General features: G+C 42.3%; 1 protein-coding gene across 2 annotated transcripts in view; it reads left to right on the top strand.

Moving 5' to 3' along the window:
- ADARB1 (adenosine deaminase, RNA specific B1) overlaps positions 1–19,512 on the top strand; it is an 85,050-nt gene that overhangs the window by 45,597 nt on the left and 19,941 nt on the right. For both annotated transcript variants that reach the window (XR_003398778.1, XM_026852355.1), the window contains exons 5-8: positions 7,391–7,505; positions 14,305–14,473; positions 14,998–15,146; positions 15,757–15,925. Coding sequence is in view for 1 of the 2 variants with exons in the window: in XM_026852355.1 (XP_026708156.1) it covers positions 7,391–7,505; positions 14,305–14,473; positions 14,998–15,146; positions 15,757–15,925 (602 nt within the window). In the remaining variant the exon portion in view is untranslated. The remainder of the gene's footprint in view (positions 1–7,390; positions 7,506–14,304; positions 14,474–14,997; positions 15,147–15,756; positions 15,926–19,512) is intronic.

Genomic DNA, 19,512 nt, shown 5'->3' with positions numbered 1-19,512 from the left:
GATTTAAGCATCTGTGATGTTTTCAGGTTCTGCTTTATCTTCTTTTTTTTTTTTTTTTAGTTTGCTCAGGATGTGTAAAGATGTTAAATTAGGAGATAATTGTAAAGTGGGTGCAGTTGCAAACATTGGCAGGTACAGGTATGACGTAAATGAGGATAGGATTTGTTATAACCCGTAGACCAAATAAAATGCTGATTGGGTTAGAAAAGATGGAAGCTAGAAACTTGCAAGGGGAGGAAAAATCGAAATACCAAATGCTTTGTGGAAATAATAAAAGTACAGTGTTGTTGTGCCGATGAAGGTGTTGAAATCGACTGCCTGGGTGGCAGGTTCAAAGCCTGCCTGTGGTTAGTGTGTTAATTTGTGGCGCCTCATGAGAAAAACTAATAGAGCAGAAAGCATCAAGAGGAGAGGTGATCCCTGCTCCAGTGGTGGTCATGAGTATCAGCTGAAATGCATGTGTGGGATCACTCTTGAGAAAATTAAATGCAGAAACACATATGAAAGCTATCAAATGGTACAGAAGTGCAGTTGACATCAGAAATAAGCTTATAAAATGGGCATGGGTATAATCTTATGGTCTGTAGAGTGGGTTATCAAGGTATTGAACCCATGGTTTAATAGATTTAAAACCAGTCTCTGCAAAGCGAACTTACCTGCTTGCTTACAGATTGACTTTCTGTGAGGGATGACACTGTTGTCTGTGGTGAGTAAAATATTTTTGCTGGGAAAGTGAGTTAAAGCCAGTAAGTCACTCAACATGTGCCTCAGAGCAGATGAAAATGCCTCACTGAAAAAAGCAGCCCTCGTGCATTTGTCACCTTGGCAGCAAGTGTCTTAAAATGGAAGAGGTTGCAGTCTTGTGTTATAGGGACTCGCCTCTCTAAAACAAATAAAATGTTTTTACAGTTAGCTATGCTTTGTAAATTGATAGCCATCCTCACTTTACCTCCCATCCCTTGATGCAAAGAGGTGTCCTGTATTCTGCAGTAAGCCACAGGACGTACCAAGGGCTCTAAAATGTGCATCCTTCAAGTTTTATTCTTTTCCATGGAAGAAACCTGCATGTTTCAGCATACTTAGATTAATATCATTAAAAACTTTAAGTGCATGGCTTTGTCATAGGTCTGCTGAGTTGGTGGGTGACAAGAACTGGAGAAGACAGCAAGATGGGAAGTCTTTTTAAATCACTTCTGAAAACAAAGGGGTCACATGTTTATAGACGAAGAGTGGAAGTCAATTTGACTTCATGGAAATAGTGCAAGGTCCAAATCTGATTTCTGGGGCAAAGAGTATTGTTGAGCACTCAACCACAGCAAGAGCCACACTGGACTGGGCAAAAGCTCCTTCTCACACATCATCCCGTCCCTGGTACCAGGTCCCTGCCGGCAGCCCCAGCACTGGGAAGTGGGAGGTTTGCAGGGATGCTGGTGCTGGCTGGGCCATCTCCACCCACAGAGCCGGTCCTGCCGCCGCACATTGCCATGGACACCTTGGGAGGTGGGACGAGGATGTCCATGAACAGCTCAGGAGCAGCAGATACTGCTGGGAAGTTGGACTTCAATATTTCTTAATTTTTGATATCCTTATTACCCAGAGATAAGTCTCCTAGAGATCACTTGTTTTCTTTCCTTTTGTTCTTTTCCCTTAGACACTCCCTGCTTCCCAGGGAAGGCTGTGAGGGGTCTCACCTCTGTCAAAGGCAGGATGGTGCTGTCCCTACTCAGGCTAGTACCAAATGCCTTGGAAAAAAATGACAAAAGGCATATTGGTAGCAGTACTTCCTCAGTATATGCTTCTAACCTTAAGCAGTTTCTGTCTCAGGAATTTTCTCAGCCAGAAATAGTGTATTTCCATCTGAGAGTCTTTGATGGATTATTTTTCACCTGCTGAATTTCAACCATTTCTTGAACTTCTGTAATCTTGTTGCTTCCACAGCACCTTGTGGCAATGTTTCACTGTTTAAGCACATATTGTACGAAGAAGAGTTTCATCTTTGTTTTGAAAAAAAACTTGGTGTGTCCTGGTAAAATGATCCATGTCCCAATAAAACACTCTTTGTCAGCAGAAAAGAAGGGATCAGTAAAGTCTGCTGGTCCAGGCCACTGACATTGCTGATGGAAGCAGTTTCCATCAGATGGTAGGAACCTGCTAGTGGGGGTATCCTCTTTAGGCCACTGATGGCCTTTGTTAGGAAAAGCTCCATATAAGCTTAATCATGATATTTCCCAGATTTCCTCAAATTGTTTACTCAAAAAGATAGCTGATTAATCAGGGTGCAAAGAGGTGGAAATTAGAGAATTGAAATTGTAGATACTGAAGGTTAAATATAGTTATTTAGATTAATAAAAGCTGGACTACTGTTAGAGAAAGCAACTTCAGCTACACAAATAAGCAGTGTAGCTGCAGATTAAATGAATTTTTAAAAATCCACTAGAGGGAATACTTTTAATCATTCACCTAATTGTGTTTCAAATTCAGTTTATCCTGTGTATCACTGTGGACTGACATTGAAACAAAATGTTAAGCAGAAGAAATGGGGTGAGAACCAGTACTGCAATGGCTACTTTTACTTAAAGTGCTGTGTTAATCCTGGTTCAACCTGGGGTGGAGGGAGCTATAAAGAAGTATTCAAATATAGAAAAGATATACAAATTAGTGATAAAAATGGTTGGAGATCTGGGAAAGCTGCTTCTGCAGAGCTACTGTAGAGCTTTAGGCAGTTTATTTTAATAGACTGCTTATTGTTATGCAGAAGAATGAGAATGTAACAGATTCAAACTGAGAAAAAAGATGATACTAAATACATTTATGGGAATTAATGAATTACATACTGGAATAATTGCTGTGGAATTGGAAGAAATGTTAAAGATACAACTGCATAAGCAGTGAGACTCTGCTGCCAGGCAGGAGTTTCTTTAAATAAATACAGGAAATTTTGGAGCACTAGGAAATAATTATGCTATTTTATTAGTGTAGATATGTTTCCACCTTCTCTGAATGTTTGTGCTGCTCACTGTCAGCGAAGAGATAATGAATCTGATTGACCTTGATTTTAGCTGCTCTGGGTAGTGCCACTGCTCATCAACTTGTGAAAGTTCACATAAACCCTAAACTGTGAAGGTAAGAAGAAATAAAGCTGAAGGAGAACATATATGCTTAAGAAGGATCACTGGAGATCCAAGGAGAGCATAAAAGATTGTGAGGTCTTGGGTCAGTTCCCCAGTGCTGGGTGCTGTCAGTCCCTGCAGTGCCCCTGCTCCCGCTGCCTTTGGTTCCACCATGTAGATGATCACCAATATTCATCTGGGGTGGTCTCTATGGCCTGCTAAGGTCTTCCTGCAGATCCAGACAGACCTGAACTTCATTAGTTTCAGACTATTTTATAGCATGGGTGGTCAGGCGGGTTCTGCTACAACATTGCTGCAAGATACATGTTAACAAAATCAGTCTGTATGCGTAGAAAAAAAGTGGGTTCGCTGTAACTCCATCACAGAGAAAGGAACAATGCAACGAAAACAGCTTTGAGCTCACATGCGTTAATGAGCAAACTGTCAGCTATTTTAGGTCTTTCTGTTTTTGAATTGCCTAACTTTGAATAATGATTTAATGTAGGAGCGGGGGTAGAGAAATTGTGTATCACGTGTTAGGGCACTCACTGGGAAGGTGATGCATGAGTTCAGTTCTTATTCCAATTAATATTTATTTATATGAAAGGGAGTAAAGTCAGAACGAGAAGTGAAAGATCCCTGCCCAGGCTGGTCAGTGGCCTGGGCTTGATGTGAAGACAGCTTCAGGTCCTTGGTTTTCTGTGGGAGACAGCAAGGACATCATTTTAGGCCAGTTACTGGCTTGTTTCTGGCACTGCAGTGGTGTGTTCATAGCCTGCCTTATTCCCATCCCTTCCATGTTCTTAGTGATTCTTAACTATGTTCATTAGTCTAGAATGTAAATTAGTCTAATTTATCAGGTGAGTATTCTTATAAAAGGCCAAAGCCTTTGTAACTAAATCAGTAGACATTTAATAGTGTTTTTTCTCACCACCCACCTATTGTCACTCAACTCGAGTATCAAGTTAAAAAAAAAAAAAATCTTTAGTATATCTGCCTGTTTTCTGGCAGTGATTTTTACTCCCCCCCCCCACCTTTTTTTTCCTGTATTGTTTGCATCTCTAGCAGTCATTTTGTCTTGCCTGAGTTCTACTTAGTCCTTCTTATCAGCCCTCCCCAGGGTCTGACTTTCTGTTCATTCAAGCGTTTTTAGGTTTCCTTGCCAGCAGCTTAGTTCCACACTAAGATGCAGCCCCCTCCCATCCTTCTGTGCCAGCTTACATCGTCCCAGAGGGACTCACCGTGTTCTCACTTGTATACCAACACCACAGTTTCTTCTGCTTTTCTTATTATGTGAAAAAAAAAATCTTTTGGGAAGAAGCTAATGTGTCTACCCTGTATGCAATATCTTACCCAGTTGTTGGTCAGGTAGCCTTTTTGTCAGCAGTATTGGAAGGTAAGTTAGCCATGGCTTTCTTCCCAGAAATGCCTGGCAGTTTATGTTCCCACCTCATGATGGTAACCTCCTCAAGCCCAGGGAATGGGCAATTGTATGCCTCGCTAGATCCGTTTGTCCGGGTAGGTTGAGGATCTATGTAGTGAGTAATCCCTGTTTGGTGATCACGAAGCAGCATTCCTATATGTTCACCCTTGGCAAATGGTCAGTTTTGGTTCAGCATTTTGGAATCATCATTTCTGGTATGTGCTGAACTTTGTGTCTTTGAGTAGCTCAGTGTTGGAGAAGACTTCTCCAGTTACCAGTCAGCACACTCTTTTTTTTTTTTTTTCCGAGGAGTGACCCATATTGTTTATTACCTGCATGGCAAGCCTTTCTGGCAAGCTTTGAAGCCTGTCTGAAGCATGTATTCCCTTTGTGGATCAGGTCCATCCCTATTTGGAAGCTTGTTTCCCTAGTATATTCCATCATAATGTCATTCATTCAGCACAATTCTACATTGCATGGTAGCTTGTCAGCTGCCAGCCATGATCTCCTGTCCAGCACATCATGATGTAAGGTAGAGCAGAACTGTACATATATGACAGAAATGAGAGCATAAAACTTGCAATTGGGAAGCAGTATTCAGAATTATTTAATGTGGCCATAGATAAAACATTGGAATGGGGACTCTGTTTCTTGTCTGTACAGTGATCTGCCCACGTGGCTGCAGGGAGGTTAATCATTTAAGCCTTTTGTGTATTAATTTTCAATTTCTAAAACCAGGGTAATAATAAAACTGTCACTCATTATTTTTCTTTTGCATATTTACCTTAAAGTTCAGCTTTCTGCATTAGCTAAGTACTAGCACAATTAAATGTAGACTTTGTGCTGCGTGGTCATGGTGCTGTCACAGCACAGATTGTAACACAATTTTGGGTCCAGCAGCAAAAAGACTTTGAAAATGTTTGTAGCCTCTGAGCAAAATTGCATTCCTGACAAAATTTGTCAATCTCTTGATAAGAGTTTCTGAGCTGTAGTCCACTCAATTGCATCCAGAAAATTTGCATTTGCAGTGTTGAGAGTCTTCTGACTCTGCAAGTTGTGCAATTGCAAAACATGGGCAAACGCTTGGTGCAGATGTGACCTCAGTCACCAGTGACTGCTGGTCGCTGTTTCCAGTCAGATTCTGGAAAAAGCTTTCGAGCTCTGAAATTGTGACATGGGAGCTTTGATTGTTGCTTCCTTGGCTACTAAAGCTTTTCCAGAAGGAAGGTAACATAACATTGAGAGCTTCTCCACACGTTTTTCTAGCCTGTTGTTTCTCAAGGGCATTGTTAAGAAAATGGTGTTGAAACAGGCTGGCAGTTTTCAAATGCCCTTTTTCTTTTCTTTCTTTTTTTTTTTTTTGATGCTGGCAGTCTGTTTTTAGAACTGTTTGTGTTCAAGAGTTTGTGCCATTTCAAGTGAGTGTCCCCATGCTCTGTATACGGCTGCCCATCAGCCCTCTTGATTTTCCTTGGGCCCTCTGGAGGGGTGAGGGTGGTAATCTTAAATTGCTGAGAGCCCAAAGACAGTTTGTAAGCAGAAGACTCTCAGCCACAGGCATCATTTTGTGCTGGATGTAGTTGCTTACATGTGTGTTTAGTACCACTTTGGATGCTCTTAGGTATCTAAGACATCTGCATGGCACTGGCAGGTGTGACACAGGGCCTGTGTCCTTCTGGTGTGTCAACCTGTGGGCTAAGTGGTTACCCCAGAACATCTCAGATACTGCTGGGTACCAACACACAGACAACCAGATCAAGCTCTCTATGCCTGGCGCTCCAAGATAGGGACCTCAGCTCACTCCCTGGCTATCCACTCTTCCTCTCCAGCTGCTGGTCCCAGTGCTGGTGGAAGATGGGTGGGTAACAGTTTTAAACTGGAAGAGGGCATATTTAGATTTAGATAAGAAAGAAATTCTTCCCTGTGAGGGTGGTGAGACACTGGCACAGGTTGCCCAGAGAAGCTGTGGCTGGCCCCTCCCTGGAAGGGTTCAAGGCCAGGTTGGACGGGGCTTTGAGCAACCTGGGCTAGTGGAAGGTGTCCCTGCCCATGGCAGGGGGTTGGAACTAGGTGATCTTTAAGGTCTCTTCCAACCCAAACCATTCCATTATTCGAAGTTAGGCCCTCTTACAGCCTGAATGACATTGCTTGCTAACCCTGCTGACAAGATACAAGGCTGTGATTGTTATTGTTCAGGTTTTCCTGAAGGTGAAAAAGATGAATCCTTCCTAATTTTGAGATAGCTTCTTCTGAGTTATGCATTGACATTTTCTCTGCCTAAATTTGTATGTCTTGTAAAAATAAGAAATAGAAAGTGTTTAACCAGTGCTGAAAACAGATTTCTTCTTATTTATGTAATAGCTAGATAATGAATTCGACTGTTATAAAAGGTTTACACGTTGGCTTGGTGAGCCTGGTTTTTGCACTTCAATCTTCTTGTCAGCTCTAGTGTTGAAGTTACTGAGATGATTTGTTTTGAGGTTTGAGCATGAAAGTATAGACTTATCTGTCTATCCAGTTGTTCTCCTAAGCCTCAAATGTTCATAACAATCATGAGCACTAGGTACTTTGATGCTTGGCTTATGGCTGTCTGACTCTGTTTTAATAGACGTGGAGCACACAGAGCTCTGCTTCCACTTACAAGAGCCATGAGTGCTCAATATGCCTGAAAATTGTACCCAGCCACCTCCTTGACATACTGCTGATGCCCCAATGTCTGTTTTTAAAGTGGGCAGTAACAACATTTAATGTATTGTGTCAAATCATTTAAAAGGGAAAATCTTTATAACACAATGCTGATGTAATTTCTAAATGATTTGTTTAACTTTCTAATGTGTATTTCTGTACAATCCTACAGGTTTTAGCTGATGCTGTTGCACGCTTGGTTGTAGATAAATTCAGTGATTTGACAGAAAATTTCACTTCTCCACATGCACGTAGAAAAGTCCTTGCTGGAATTGTCATGACAACAGGTAAAGAAAGAAAAAAAGGGTCTGTTTTAACTGCTTAAATATGAGAGCTCTGTTTGCCTTCTAGGAAACTATCTTTTTTCAATCAACCAGTACGGAAACGTATTTTTACTGTTTAATCTTTAAAGTGCACTAAATATAGCAACTAAATTTTGGCTAAAGATAATTACAGGAAAATTAGACCTGCAAATACTTCTGTTTCTGCAGAGTTCCTGTCTTCTGCCTGATTGAGACATCCAGGATAACTCATGGTCTACAAAATACACATACCTTGTAAAATTAATTGTGCAACTTTTGGAAAGTAAATCTAAAAAAAATGTCACCACATTGGTCACACAGATGGCATTCTTGGGTTTTGGCATATTATATAAGAAATTATGCTTGCTTTCCAAGCTTTTAAGGTTTTGCACTTTGTTAGAGTTATTCTTGCTATATTTTATTCTTAGTGCTTTGTGTCTCAGTCATTTTAGTAAAAATATGTGAAGAAAGCAGCCTATGTTTTGGCAGCTGACACTTGTGTGCATGTACAAGCAGCAGCAATGTCGTGGTTCTCTGCTGACAAGAGATCCATGCTCTGTCAGATCACCCAGAACAGTGAAGTTCTGCCCTAAGCTGATCTGTGACCAAGCTGCTACTGTATCTTCCTCACGCTAAGATTTATCTTGGTCTTCCATCCATCTGAACCCTTGCTGGGACATTCATATTGGGCCTGTCATGAAATGTCCTCAGTTAGTTGTAGGAGTTGGATGGATATTTGTGATAAATGTACAGCCCTCCCTTGGTGATTTGGGCAGTGCCAGACCTTTCCTCCTACGGGGTTGTTTGTAGGGAGTCTCCTCCACAGAGCAGAGAGGTCTGAGGGTGCTGGTTAAAGTAGGTATCTGCATGCTCTAGGGACAAGGGAATGTGATAGAGGGACAGCGTGGCCCAAACACTGTCACAAGACATCTGTGGTGGGCTGACCCTGGCCAGCAGTCAAACACCCACTCAGACTCTTGCTTGTTGCCCTCTCCTGGGGCATGGGGAGAAAATGGAAGGAGGACAAGAAGATTTGTGGGTAGAAAAAATGGGGCCTGAGGTTTGAGATAATGACAGATAGAGTCATAATTTCTATTGCTTGGCTCCTTAAGATTTTATCACCTCATTTGCCGTAGGTATTCCCCATGCTGTTGCTCACTGTCCATGAAAGTTGGGTTAAGATTTTGGTTTTGCTGTACTATGTAATGCTGATCCATGACAGATGCAGCTGTTTCTCTACTCGAGAGAACCGGTACACACCATGGGGGAAGCTGTGACATTGCCTGTGTGATCATGGAGAAGACATGAAGAAATGGATGGAAAACCTACCTGCCTCCTAGAAGAGCTGGTGCATGATTTGAATGGAAGAACAGCTTCAAAAGAAATGCTGCTCCAGTTTCCAGAAATCCCAAATGGAGCAGAAAGGTCGACTTTGCTCATGATCCTATGAGAAGAACTCTGTATTCACAAGAACTGAGTGATCAAGATGAGGCTGAAACCCATTCACAGCACACCAATTCATTTGTTGTTAGTATCATGACCAAAATTAGGGGGACCCTGCCTCTGGCCGGGCAGAGGACAGGGACAACGATGTTTACTGGCCCATGTGGATTCGATGTCCTGGCATGTGTGACCCCCAGCAGTATAAGGCTGTAGTGGACACTGGTGCTTAATGTAGTCAAATTTTAAAGGGGCAGAACCCATTTGTATTTCAGGAGTGATTGGGGGCTCTCAATAGTTGACTGTATTGGAAGTCGAGGTGAGTCTAAGTGGAAAAGAGTGGGAAAAATAACCCATTGTGATTGGCCCAGAAGCTCCATGTATTCTTGGTATAGATTATCTCAGGAGGGAGTATTTTAAGAACCCAAAAGGGTGTTGGTGGGCTTTCGTTATAGCTGCCTTGGAAACAGAAGAAATTAAACAGCTGTCTGTGTTACCTGGTCTCTCAGAGGATCCTTTTGTTGTGGAATTGCTGAGGGTTGAAAAACAACTGCCACTACAACCATGCACCGACAGCAATATTGCACCAGTCAAGATGCTGTAATCCCTATCCATAAACTGATTCGTCAGCTAGAGAGCCAAGGAGTCATCAGCAGGATGCGCTCCCCTTTTAACAGCCCCATATGGCCAGTGCCAACGTCTAATGGAGAGTGGAGATTGACAGTGGACTATCATGGCCTGAATGAAGCTACGCCACCACTGAGTGCTGCTGTTGCCAGACATGCTTGAACTTCGGTATGAACTAGAGTTGAAGGCAGCCAAGTGATATGCCACAATTGATATTGCTAATGCATTTTTCTTCATCCCCTCTGGCAGTAGAGTACAGGCCGCAGTTTGCTTTTACCTGGAGGGATATCCAATACACCTGGAATTGACTGCCTTGGGGGATGAAAACACAGCCCCACCATTTGCCATGGACTGATCCAGACTGCGCTGGAACAGGGGGAAGCCCTGGAACACTTACAGTACATTGATGACATCATTGTGTTGGGTGATACAGCAGAAGAAGTTTTTGGGAAAGGGGAAAAAATAATCCAAATCCTTCTGAGAGCCGGTTTTGCCATAAAGCACGGTAAGGTCAAGGGACCTGCACAAGAGATACAGTTTTTAGGAGTAAAACGGCAAGATGGACATCATCAGATTCCACCCATAATGGAGGTGATTAATAAAATAACAGCTATGTTCCCACCGACTAACAGAAAGGAGACACAATCTTTCTTGGGTGTTGTGGGTTTCTGGAGACTGCAAATTCCAAATTACAGTCAGATTGTCAGCCCTCTCTATCAAATGTCCCAGAAAAAGAATGATTTTGTATGGGGCCTGGAGCAGCGACAGGCTTTTGAACAAATTAAAGAGAAAACAGTTCATGCAGTAGACCTCGGGCCAGTTCGGACAGGGCAAGATAATAATAATGTGCTCTACACTGCAGCCAGGAAGAATGGCCCTGCCTGGTGTGTCTGGCAGAGAGCACTGGGGGAAGCTCAGGGTCGACCCCTGGGGTTTTGGGGTTGGGGATACAGAGGATCTGAGGCCCCCGCTACAACAGCCATAAAGGAGATATTGGCAGCGTATGAAAGGGTCCGAGCTGCTTCAGAGGTGATCAGGACTGAAGCACAGCTCCTCCTGGATCTCCAACCACCAGTGCTGGGCTGGACGTTCAAAGGGTGTCCCCTCTACACACCGTACATCTGATGCCATGTGGAGTAAATGGGTCGCATTAATCACACAATGGGCTCCAACAGGGAGCCCCAGCCATCCAGGAATATTGGAAGTGATCACAAATTGGCCAGGAGGCAAAGATTTTGGAATGATGCCAGAGGAAGAGGTAACACGTACTGAAGAGGCCCCACCATATAAATAAACTACTGGATAAGGACAAGCGATGTGCCATTTACTGAGGGGTCCTGTCGCATTGTGGGAAAACACTGAAGGTGGAAAGCAGCTGTGTGGAGCCCCACATGACGGGCCGCTGAAGCTGCTGAAGGAGAAGGTGAATCAGTTCATGGAGGTGAAAGCTGTCCAGCTGGCCTTGGATATCGCTGAGTGAGAAAAGTGGCCGGTGCTCTACCTCTGCACTGACTCATGGGTGGTGGCAAATGCCCTGTGGGGGTGGTTACAGCAGTGGAAATGGAACCACTGGCAGCACAGAGGCAAACCTGTCTGATGGCAAGACATTGCTGCTCAGGTAGAGAATCTATTGTGAAAGTACGTCATGTAGATGCTCACATACCCAAGAGCTGGGCCACTGAAGAACATCAGAACAACCAACAGGCCGATCAAGCTGCTAAGATTAAGGTGTCTCAAGTAGATCTTGACTGGGAACATAAAGGTGAACAATTTATGGCTTACTGGGCCCATGACTCCTCAGGCCGTCAGGGAAGAGATGAAACATATAGATGGGCTCGTGACTGAGGGTGGATGCTATTGCACAGGTAATCCATGAATGTGAGACCTGCGCTACAATCAAGCAAACCAAATGTTAAAGCCCATTTGGTATGGAGGATGATGGTTAAAATATAAATACGGGGAGGCCTGGCAGACTGATTATATCATGCTCTCACAAACTCGGCACAGCAAATGCTGTGTGCTTACAATGCTTACAATGGTGGAAGCAGCCACCGGTTGGTTGGAAACTTATGCTGTGTCCCATGCCACTGCCCAGAACAACATTTTAGGCCTTGAGGAGAAAGTCTTATGGCGGCATGGCACACCAGAAGGGATTGAGTCAGATAATGGGACACACTTCTGAAACAAGCTCATAGATGTCTGGGCCAAAGAACATGGCATTGAGTGGGTATATCACATTCCCTACCGTGCACCAGCCTCTGGGAAAATTGAGTGATACAGTGGATTGCTAAAAACTACACTGAGAGCAATGGGTGGTGGAACTTTCAAACACTGGGATGTGCATTTAGCAAAAGCCACCTGGTTAGTTAATCCCAGAGGATCTGCCAAGCAAGCTGGCCCTGCTCAGTCAAACCTCCTACATACTGTAGATGGGGATAAATCCCCCGTAGCGCACATTAGGAATATGCAAGGGAAGACCATCTGGGTTACTCCTTCATTGGGTAAAGTTAAACCCATGTGTGGGTTTTTTTTGCCCAAGGACCTGGGTGCACTTGGTGGGTAATACAGAAGGATGGAGAAGTCTGATGCGTGCCTCGAGATTTGATTTTAGGTGAAAATAGCCAATGAATCAAACTGTCAAATAACCTTGTTATTGCAATTTATGCCTTGCAACATCCTCCTGCCACATCCAAAGCCGCCTGCTCCACGAACTGAACCAACTCTACCTCATTCCTCCAGCCTTATAGACTGTCATGACAGATGGAACCCAAAGTTATGGACTAAATGAACTCAGTAGACATTTTGGAAGCATGGCCCATAGACTGAGGGAATGATATCTGTGAGACCTGGGAAAAAGGAGTGGTGATTCCTTAGGATGTATTTGGAACCTGAGTATGATGTCAATGATATGGAATAAGAGGTGGACACTGTCCTGAGTTTGGCCAGGATAGAGTTAACTTTCCTTGGGCTGGGAGGGAGCACAGCTGGAGGGCTGGGCCCACATGGGTCATTGGAGCATTCCATATCATGGGACATCATGCTCAATGTGTAAGAGGACATGTGCTCTCCCATTTCCATTTCCCAGTGGGCACAGCGGGATTTCTGGTGCAGTCGGGATCGCTGCCGGGGGTGGGCTGTGTACTAGTTGATGGCCAGTGAGTAACTGCATTGTATATTACCCGTTTGGATTTACTATTGTTACTGTTGGTTTGCTACTATTACTCTTTTTTCTCTTTTTTTTTTTTTCTATTTTTTTTTTTATTCAACCTATGAATTTGTTTTTTTGTCCCTTTCCTCTTTCACCGGGGAGGTGAGGGGGAAAGTAAACGACTGGCCACATGGTGACTGACTACTGGCTGAGTTCAAACCACAAGAAGCCCCAAATGCAAAGCACTGTAAGAAACATGCTCTAGTTTTATTTAATATGCTTTGTGATATTTAACAAGTTTTTATCATAATTACAGTCCTGTGTCCACAATTCCCAGAAGAGCCATGTGACCAAGGAATTAAGACTTAACTAACATGTGAATACATTTTGATTACAGAAGAAATAGCTTTGTACAGAATTAGAAACCATCTTTGCTAGGATATGTATCTGGGGAACCCCTTGAATTAGATGACCTCATTGTACAGCCTTGTGATGTAGAGTGAAGTGGCTCCCTGCTTCTCCTCCACAGTCTTCTCCAGCCCTGTGGGCAGGAGGGCACAGCCTGAGCTAAGGTTCATTTTTTTTAAGGCTATGTATTTCATCAGGAGCGAGAGCTCAAACAGTCCATGTCTCACATTTTAAATTACGCAGTTCCATTGCTGATTACTAGTTTGACTGTTTGTATCCGCACTGCCATTGTGCAGCCAGATGGTTATGGGAGTTACCCATACCCTGGAGTTACCTCAGCTCTACGTACTTGGGGTGTGCTGAAAGTTGTGGCTCTGCTTTTCCATACCACAGTAACTATTCTGTGGGAGGAAGGCAGCAGAAGGTGTTTGGAAGGGTTTGGCCACTATCTGCCTCTGCTGGTGAGGCCTCGAGAGCTTCAGAGAAATTAGTGTTTTGTTGGGGCTTTTTTTGCTGAATGTTTTGCTAGAGGGATGTAACATTTTGACCTGTCTTTCTGAATTCCTGCAGAATTTTTTTTGTTTGTGTGTGTGTCTGATAGAGTTCTGTCTAGAAAACACCCAAAATACTTTTTAAAATTCTGTTGTACAGAATGATTTAATGCCAAGAACTACACTTCTAGAAGCATTATATTGCTGATAAGCTTTACAGTAGCTTAAGCATTTAAATTTCTTGATTCCCTAGTCTTACCTTTTCTGTTGTTGGCTTAATGCTCTTCTGTAATGTGTTGCTGTTTCAATAAATGAGTGCTTTTCAGATTTCTAAAGTTGCTGTAAATATCTGCATTAGGTGGCCAGAAGGTACATGCTAGAAGCTAGCTGGCTGCCTGGAGCTCAGGAAAAAAGCACCCTCTTTGGAGCACGGGCTTTAATAACTCTTCCTGAAGCAGCAATTTTTCCCTGCAGGTTTTCAATTTCCAACTTGTATGAACTCCAACATGAAGAACTCATGAGAACCACAGGCTGTACTGGTACAGGGAGGGTATGGCTGAGTGAAGCTTTTGCTTTAAAGAATGTATCAGAAGAAAAGACTTTTTTTTTTTTTTTTTTTAAATAAGCAAACAAAAAAAATGCATCTTCTTCCTGAAATTTTGTTTTGCAGGTACAGATGTGAAAGATGCCCTGGTAATAAGTGTTTCTACAGGGACAAAATGCATCAATGGTGAATACATGAGTGATCGTGGTCTTGCATTAAATGATTGCCATGCGGAAATTATATCTCGCAGGTGCCTGCTTAAATTCCTGTATACACAGCTTGAGCTTTATCTAAGGTAAGCTGGAGGCAAACGGAAGATGGGCTGCTCACATGGAGCTGAAAAGGTGTTTGTCTAAAACATTTCAATGTGAATTATTATTTCAATGTGAAACGCTTGTCCTGTTGCATTAGGATGTTTAATTTAGAACTCAGGCCCTTTTCCCTAAAGTTTGACTTTAACAAAACATGTGTTCAGTTAGGTGTCAGTCATGAGAGGGGAGGACAGAAGAAAATAATTGGGAATCATTTTGTGAACTGTAAACATGTAAATCAAAATAATCTCAAGGGGGCTAAAGGGTAGTGATGTTTCGTTTGCTGGTAAGTGCCTGACAGCTCTTGACATCTGGGGATGTCAAGGGCACTCTATTTCTTGTCTTGATGGTCTTTTATCATCTTGTCTTAATGGTTCATTGTAGTAGATTTATGCTATAAAATTTCCAAACATTCTGTGTGTATTTTTAATGCCTATTAAGACTGCCCAGCTTATGGTTAGTTATGTGTTAATGTCAGTTTTGACTCTAGCTTTATTCTCTGTTTCAGCAATAAAGAAGATCAACAAAAATCCATTTTTATCAAGTCAGAACGAGGCGGGTTTAAGCTGAAGGAGAACGTGCAGTTTCATCTCTATATCAGCACGTCTCCTTGTGGCGACGCTAGGATTTTCTCACCACATGAAGCAGCACAAGAGGGTATGACAGCAGTCCTACTCTAGCAAGGGAGTTTAAAATATTCTTTGAACGTGTACAAGTGGCACAGATAAAATTTAGGTGTCTTCTTTCCTTTTAGTGTAGATGTGTGTTAGACAAAGATCTCTTCAAAAAAAATTCTGAGCTGTTCTTCCTGTGTGGTAGAAGTTAAGTATAGACTGATCCAGCATGTGGTCTTGAAGAGGCTGAATGCTAGCCGAGATAAGCCAGTGAGTCAGCAAGTATTTGTACAGAACTAACCAAACTGCTTCCCTGTTCCCATCTTTTAATGGTGGTTGTCTGCCTGCCCCTTTCTTGATCTGTCTGTTAACTTCATTCTAACGCTGTAACACGCAGAACAGAATTGAAGAGCTACTTGCTGTGTACTGCTCCTTCATGGAAAGCTTGGTTTAATTGCAAGTGTGTTTTAGAAGACTGTATTTGTGAGAGATGGCTGATGCTGTAGCTAATTTGCAAGGAGCAATAGAAATTGTTATGCAAGTCAGCAGTTACGCAGGCAAATACTGTTATTCAACTCTTCTCCTTGTAATGCTATCTGTAAAATACACAGAGAATGTTTCTCAGCTGACTGTAAGTGATTTTTGTCATTTAGATCAAGGGGACAGGCATCCAAACCGCAAAGCGAGAGGACAGCTACGGACAAAAATAGAATCTGGGGAAGGGACCATCCCCGTGCGCTCTACTACCACTATCCAGACATGGGATGGTGTATTGCAAGGAGAAAGGCTACTTACCATGTCCTGCAGTGACAAGATAGCGAGGTGAGATACCGAATTATTCCTTTCTTTGGTATTACTTTCTATTGCTAAACAAGAAAGGAGGGTTGCATGATAGCTGCAGTGAACGTGCATGTTATTGATTGGCTTATTTCATTGCTTAGATGTAGCGTGGGGGTGGCTGTAGCTCCAGTGATAAAGCTCTGATCCTTCACCTGCAAGTGGTATCAGACCTTCTGCTGGCTTCAGGGGCAAGGTGAAACCATTATCTATCATTCCCGCCACGACAGCTTTGTTTTATATTTATATCACTGGGAAATAGCAGAGGAATGCTTCCCCCCCCCTCGCCCCCTCCTCCAAAGTAGTATAGCATTAGCAAACCAGCACAATAAAGATATTATATTAGTTATAGCTGGATAACTTCCTCTGATGATATACATCCTTGCCCCCTCCCTGGAAGGGTTGAAAGTCGGGTTGAATGGGGCTTTGAGCAACCTGGTCTAGTGGAAGGTGTCCCTGCCCATGGCAACAGGGTTGGAACTAGGTGATCTTTAAGGTACTTTCCAACCCAAAAAGGTCTATGATGTCAGATACATACATTTTCCATGGATAGATTTAGATTTGTATTATTTTATACAGGGGAAAAAGTGTTCCAGTTTAAAAATTCGTAATTGATGGGCACTTTTAATTTTTTAACTTTAAAATTATTTTAGTTTTAGTTTAAATATTTTTACTGTAATTAAAAATTTTGTTTTGATACAAGTGTTTTTATTTGTATCTTATGCAATTATTTCTTTGTTGCTCTTTTTAACAAAAAGATTTTTTTTTGTTCAAAATCATAAATGGACAAATGATTATCCTCCAAAAAAATTTAACAGCAGTGTATCCTTTAACAAGTATCAGAAGTATGGGAGAGTTGCAACATAATTTTTTTAAATGAGTCTGTGTGTTTGCAGCCTCTGTGTTCTTGCAAAATAGAGGAGAAAGTTTTTCGGCTCATGATACTCCAGTTATTTTTAAAATTAAAATAGCTCTGCTGTTTTGTCAAGTCACAGTTAACCTGATTCAAAATTTATGACGTGTATTAGGTTGGAACTATTCTTGTGAACTGCTTATGCTGAATCAAAAATACACGAGGAAGGTTACGTAATCACTTTGTTCCTCTAGTCTCAAGTAATCAGCATCTCTACTGAAGGAAGATGTTTTACTTCAGTTTAAATCTCCCTAACATAAATAGGTAGGGTCTTTCAGAAGTTAGGACAGTGGGTTGCTGAAAGGTAATTGTACAAAAATGACATTTTAGTTTCTTTTATATTTTCAATAAAATTCACCAAATAAATTCCCCAGCTTCATGCCAGGGACTTCTCCCAACCACCTGACATGGTAATTATGCCACATTCATTTGACTTCTTTTATCACATCGTTGTTGCTGTTAGTGCAAATAAAAAAAAAATTAAGACAGTTGTTGAGCTAGAACACATTTGACTATTTTGTTGATTTTGTGTGATGCAGAACAGAATCCATCTCTCGCTTGCGTAGCTAGCTGTCACCTCTCCTTGGGGCTAATGGGAATAATTTTGTTTGTGCCAGTGAAGGAAGCAAATAGAACCCCTTGACACAGAACAAAGACTGTATGACGGGTAAGGAGGCCCAAATTTTCATATTCTTTTTTTCTTTTTTTTTTTTTTTTCCACATTTCCCTGACACTTATGACCATGTTTTGTCCATTTACATTTGATAGAATGCATTTCTCTGTAGTGTCTAGCAGTCAGTCCTCCAGTATGCCTCAGCCCTGTGAATTTCCACTGAGTTTTCCCGAAGGTTCCCAGTCCCAGCCTGGAAAAGACATGGATAAATTCAGGGTACAGGATGGCACAAGCAAGAAAACTGCTTGTATCTGAACAGCCTCATCTGTGTGGATTATTTATATAATCCAAGCTGTTATTTTCAGGCTCAGTGCTTTGTTGCAGTGTTCTGTCTAACACCCTTCTGAGCCTGGTAGGAACATTCAAGAAAAACTCTGGGAAGCCTGAGAAGGCCATGAGTGTAATACCATTTGGGTCAGAAGAATTAGAACAGGATTATCCTAGTGTGTTAGTGTCTGGTGGCACTGCAGTATGGTGTTAGGGTGGTTTCTGTGACCAGAATAACTGGTTTGGGTCATTAATATACATGCATTTGTTTTAAATGTATTCTAACCTTGTTCCATGGTACTTTATGAAGTCTATCTTTGTCATTCTCCTTTTGATGCATTTTTGCACCCACATTGAAGTTTTTTGGCTTCAAATAATAACTACTCATTAAATGTTCCAGTTGTGGCTAGTGTCTTGCTGAGAAGAGCAAATTTTTTTTCACCCCACTTCATTGGTAGGAAGGCTGTAGGAATTGAGAAGAGCTTTAACATTAGGTCGAGTTGTTAAAGGGGAAATAATCGGTGCTCTTCTCTAAAGACGGGAGAATATTATTTCTTATCATCTTTTGTGTGAAAGAACATGGTGTGCCCATGCACTGGCCTTGTTTTGTGCTTATTCAGAGTGGGAAATCCAAATGCAAGTTTGTAACACAATCTTTATCTCCCCAATGGCTTTGTCATCTTGACCCTACCACTTAGTTTTTTGAGACTTGTTGCACACAAACACATCTTGAAATCCTACACATGCTCACTCATGCATGTTCTGCAGCTATGTCCATGCTCATCCATCTGTCTTTGAGAGTTATTTCTAAGTGGCAAGCTCCATGACAGAGCCAGTGTGATTTCTGAACAGCAATAGAAAGAGCAGTTCTTAACCCAAATGGCAGTGGCTGATGTGAATGTATTCACTTTGATACATGGTGGCTGTGTGACACCTAGGTAAAAAAATGGGGGGAAAGTGGTAGGAAGCTACTATCCAAGGTGTAGCATCTAAATAGCCAGATGTAGCATCATGTAACCTCTCAAACCAGTGGCCTTGAGTCTTGACCCAAGCTCACTGATATGCAGCAAATCCAGGCAACTCCAGAAAAGCTGTGACAAGTCTGAGCTGTGTGGTTGCCAACCTAGGTACAGCTTACAAGGGAAAACAGATTCTCTTGTCAGTAACTGCACATATGATCTCATGTTAAATAAAAAGATGTTTGCAAGAAGTGCTACTGTCAGAGACCATGGACTGCTTGCACTTAATGATTTATAGTGTGGGCCACTGACTGACCACTTGATGTAAAAGAAGCTCTGACTCCACGTAACAATGTTGCTGCTTCTCTATGCTGTGGCTCCTGAAAGACAGGGACTGATCATAGAGATTCAGTTAATCTCTTAAGGAAACAAAGAGAAATCAGTTTTAAAATAAGAAAAGAAACCAGACTGGAGTTAGCTGAATGAAGTCAGATCTGCCAGTTTGTTCTGCCAGGTGATCAGACTGAAGCCCAGCTAGATGGATGTCCACAGCCAGCAGATCATGACCTACCCAGTGTGGGTCTGAGCTGAAGCTGAGCATGTGTCCCTGCACGTGAATGATGAACCACAGCAAACGTGGTTGCAAAACCAGACAAATGCTTGTCACCAAGCTGCAGAGGTGGAGGCCGCCACAGGGCTCTGTGAGCATCCCTGGGGATGCTGCCAGCATCAAACTTGTCAGGCTGATCACAGCAGTCTT

The sequence above is a fragment of the Athene cunicularia genome (genome assembly GCF_003259725.1).
Source record: "Athene cunicularia isolate RWA chromosome 7 unlocalized genomic scaffold, athCun1 chr7_part1, whole genome shotgun sequence".
NCBI lineage: Eukaryota > Metazoa > Chordata > Aves > Strigiformes > Strigidae > Athene > Athene cunicularia.
The sequence above is the reverse complement of the archived record's forward strand: the minus strand, read 5'-3'. Positions and strand labels throughout refer to the sequence as shown.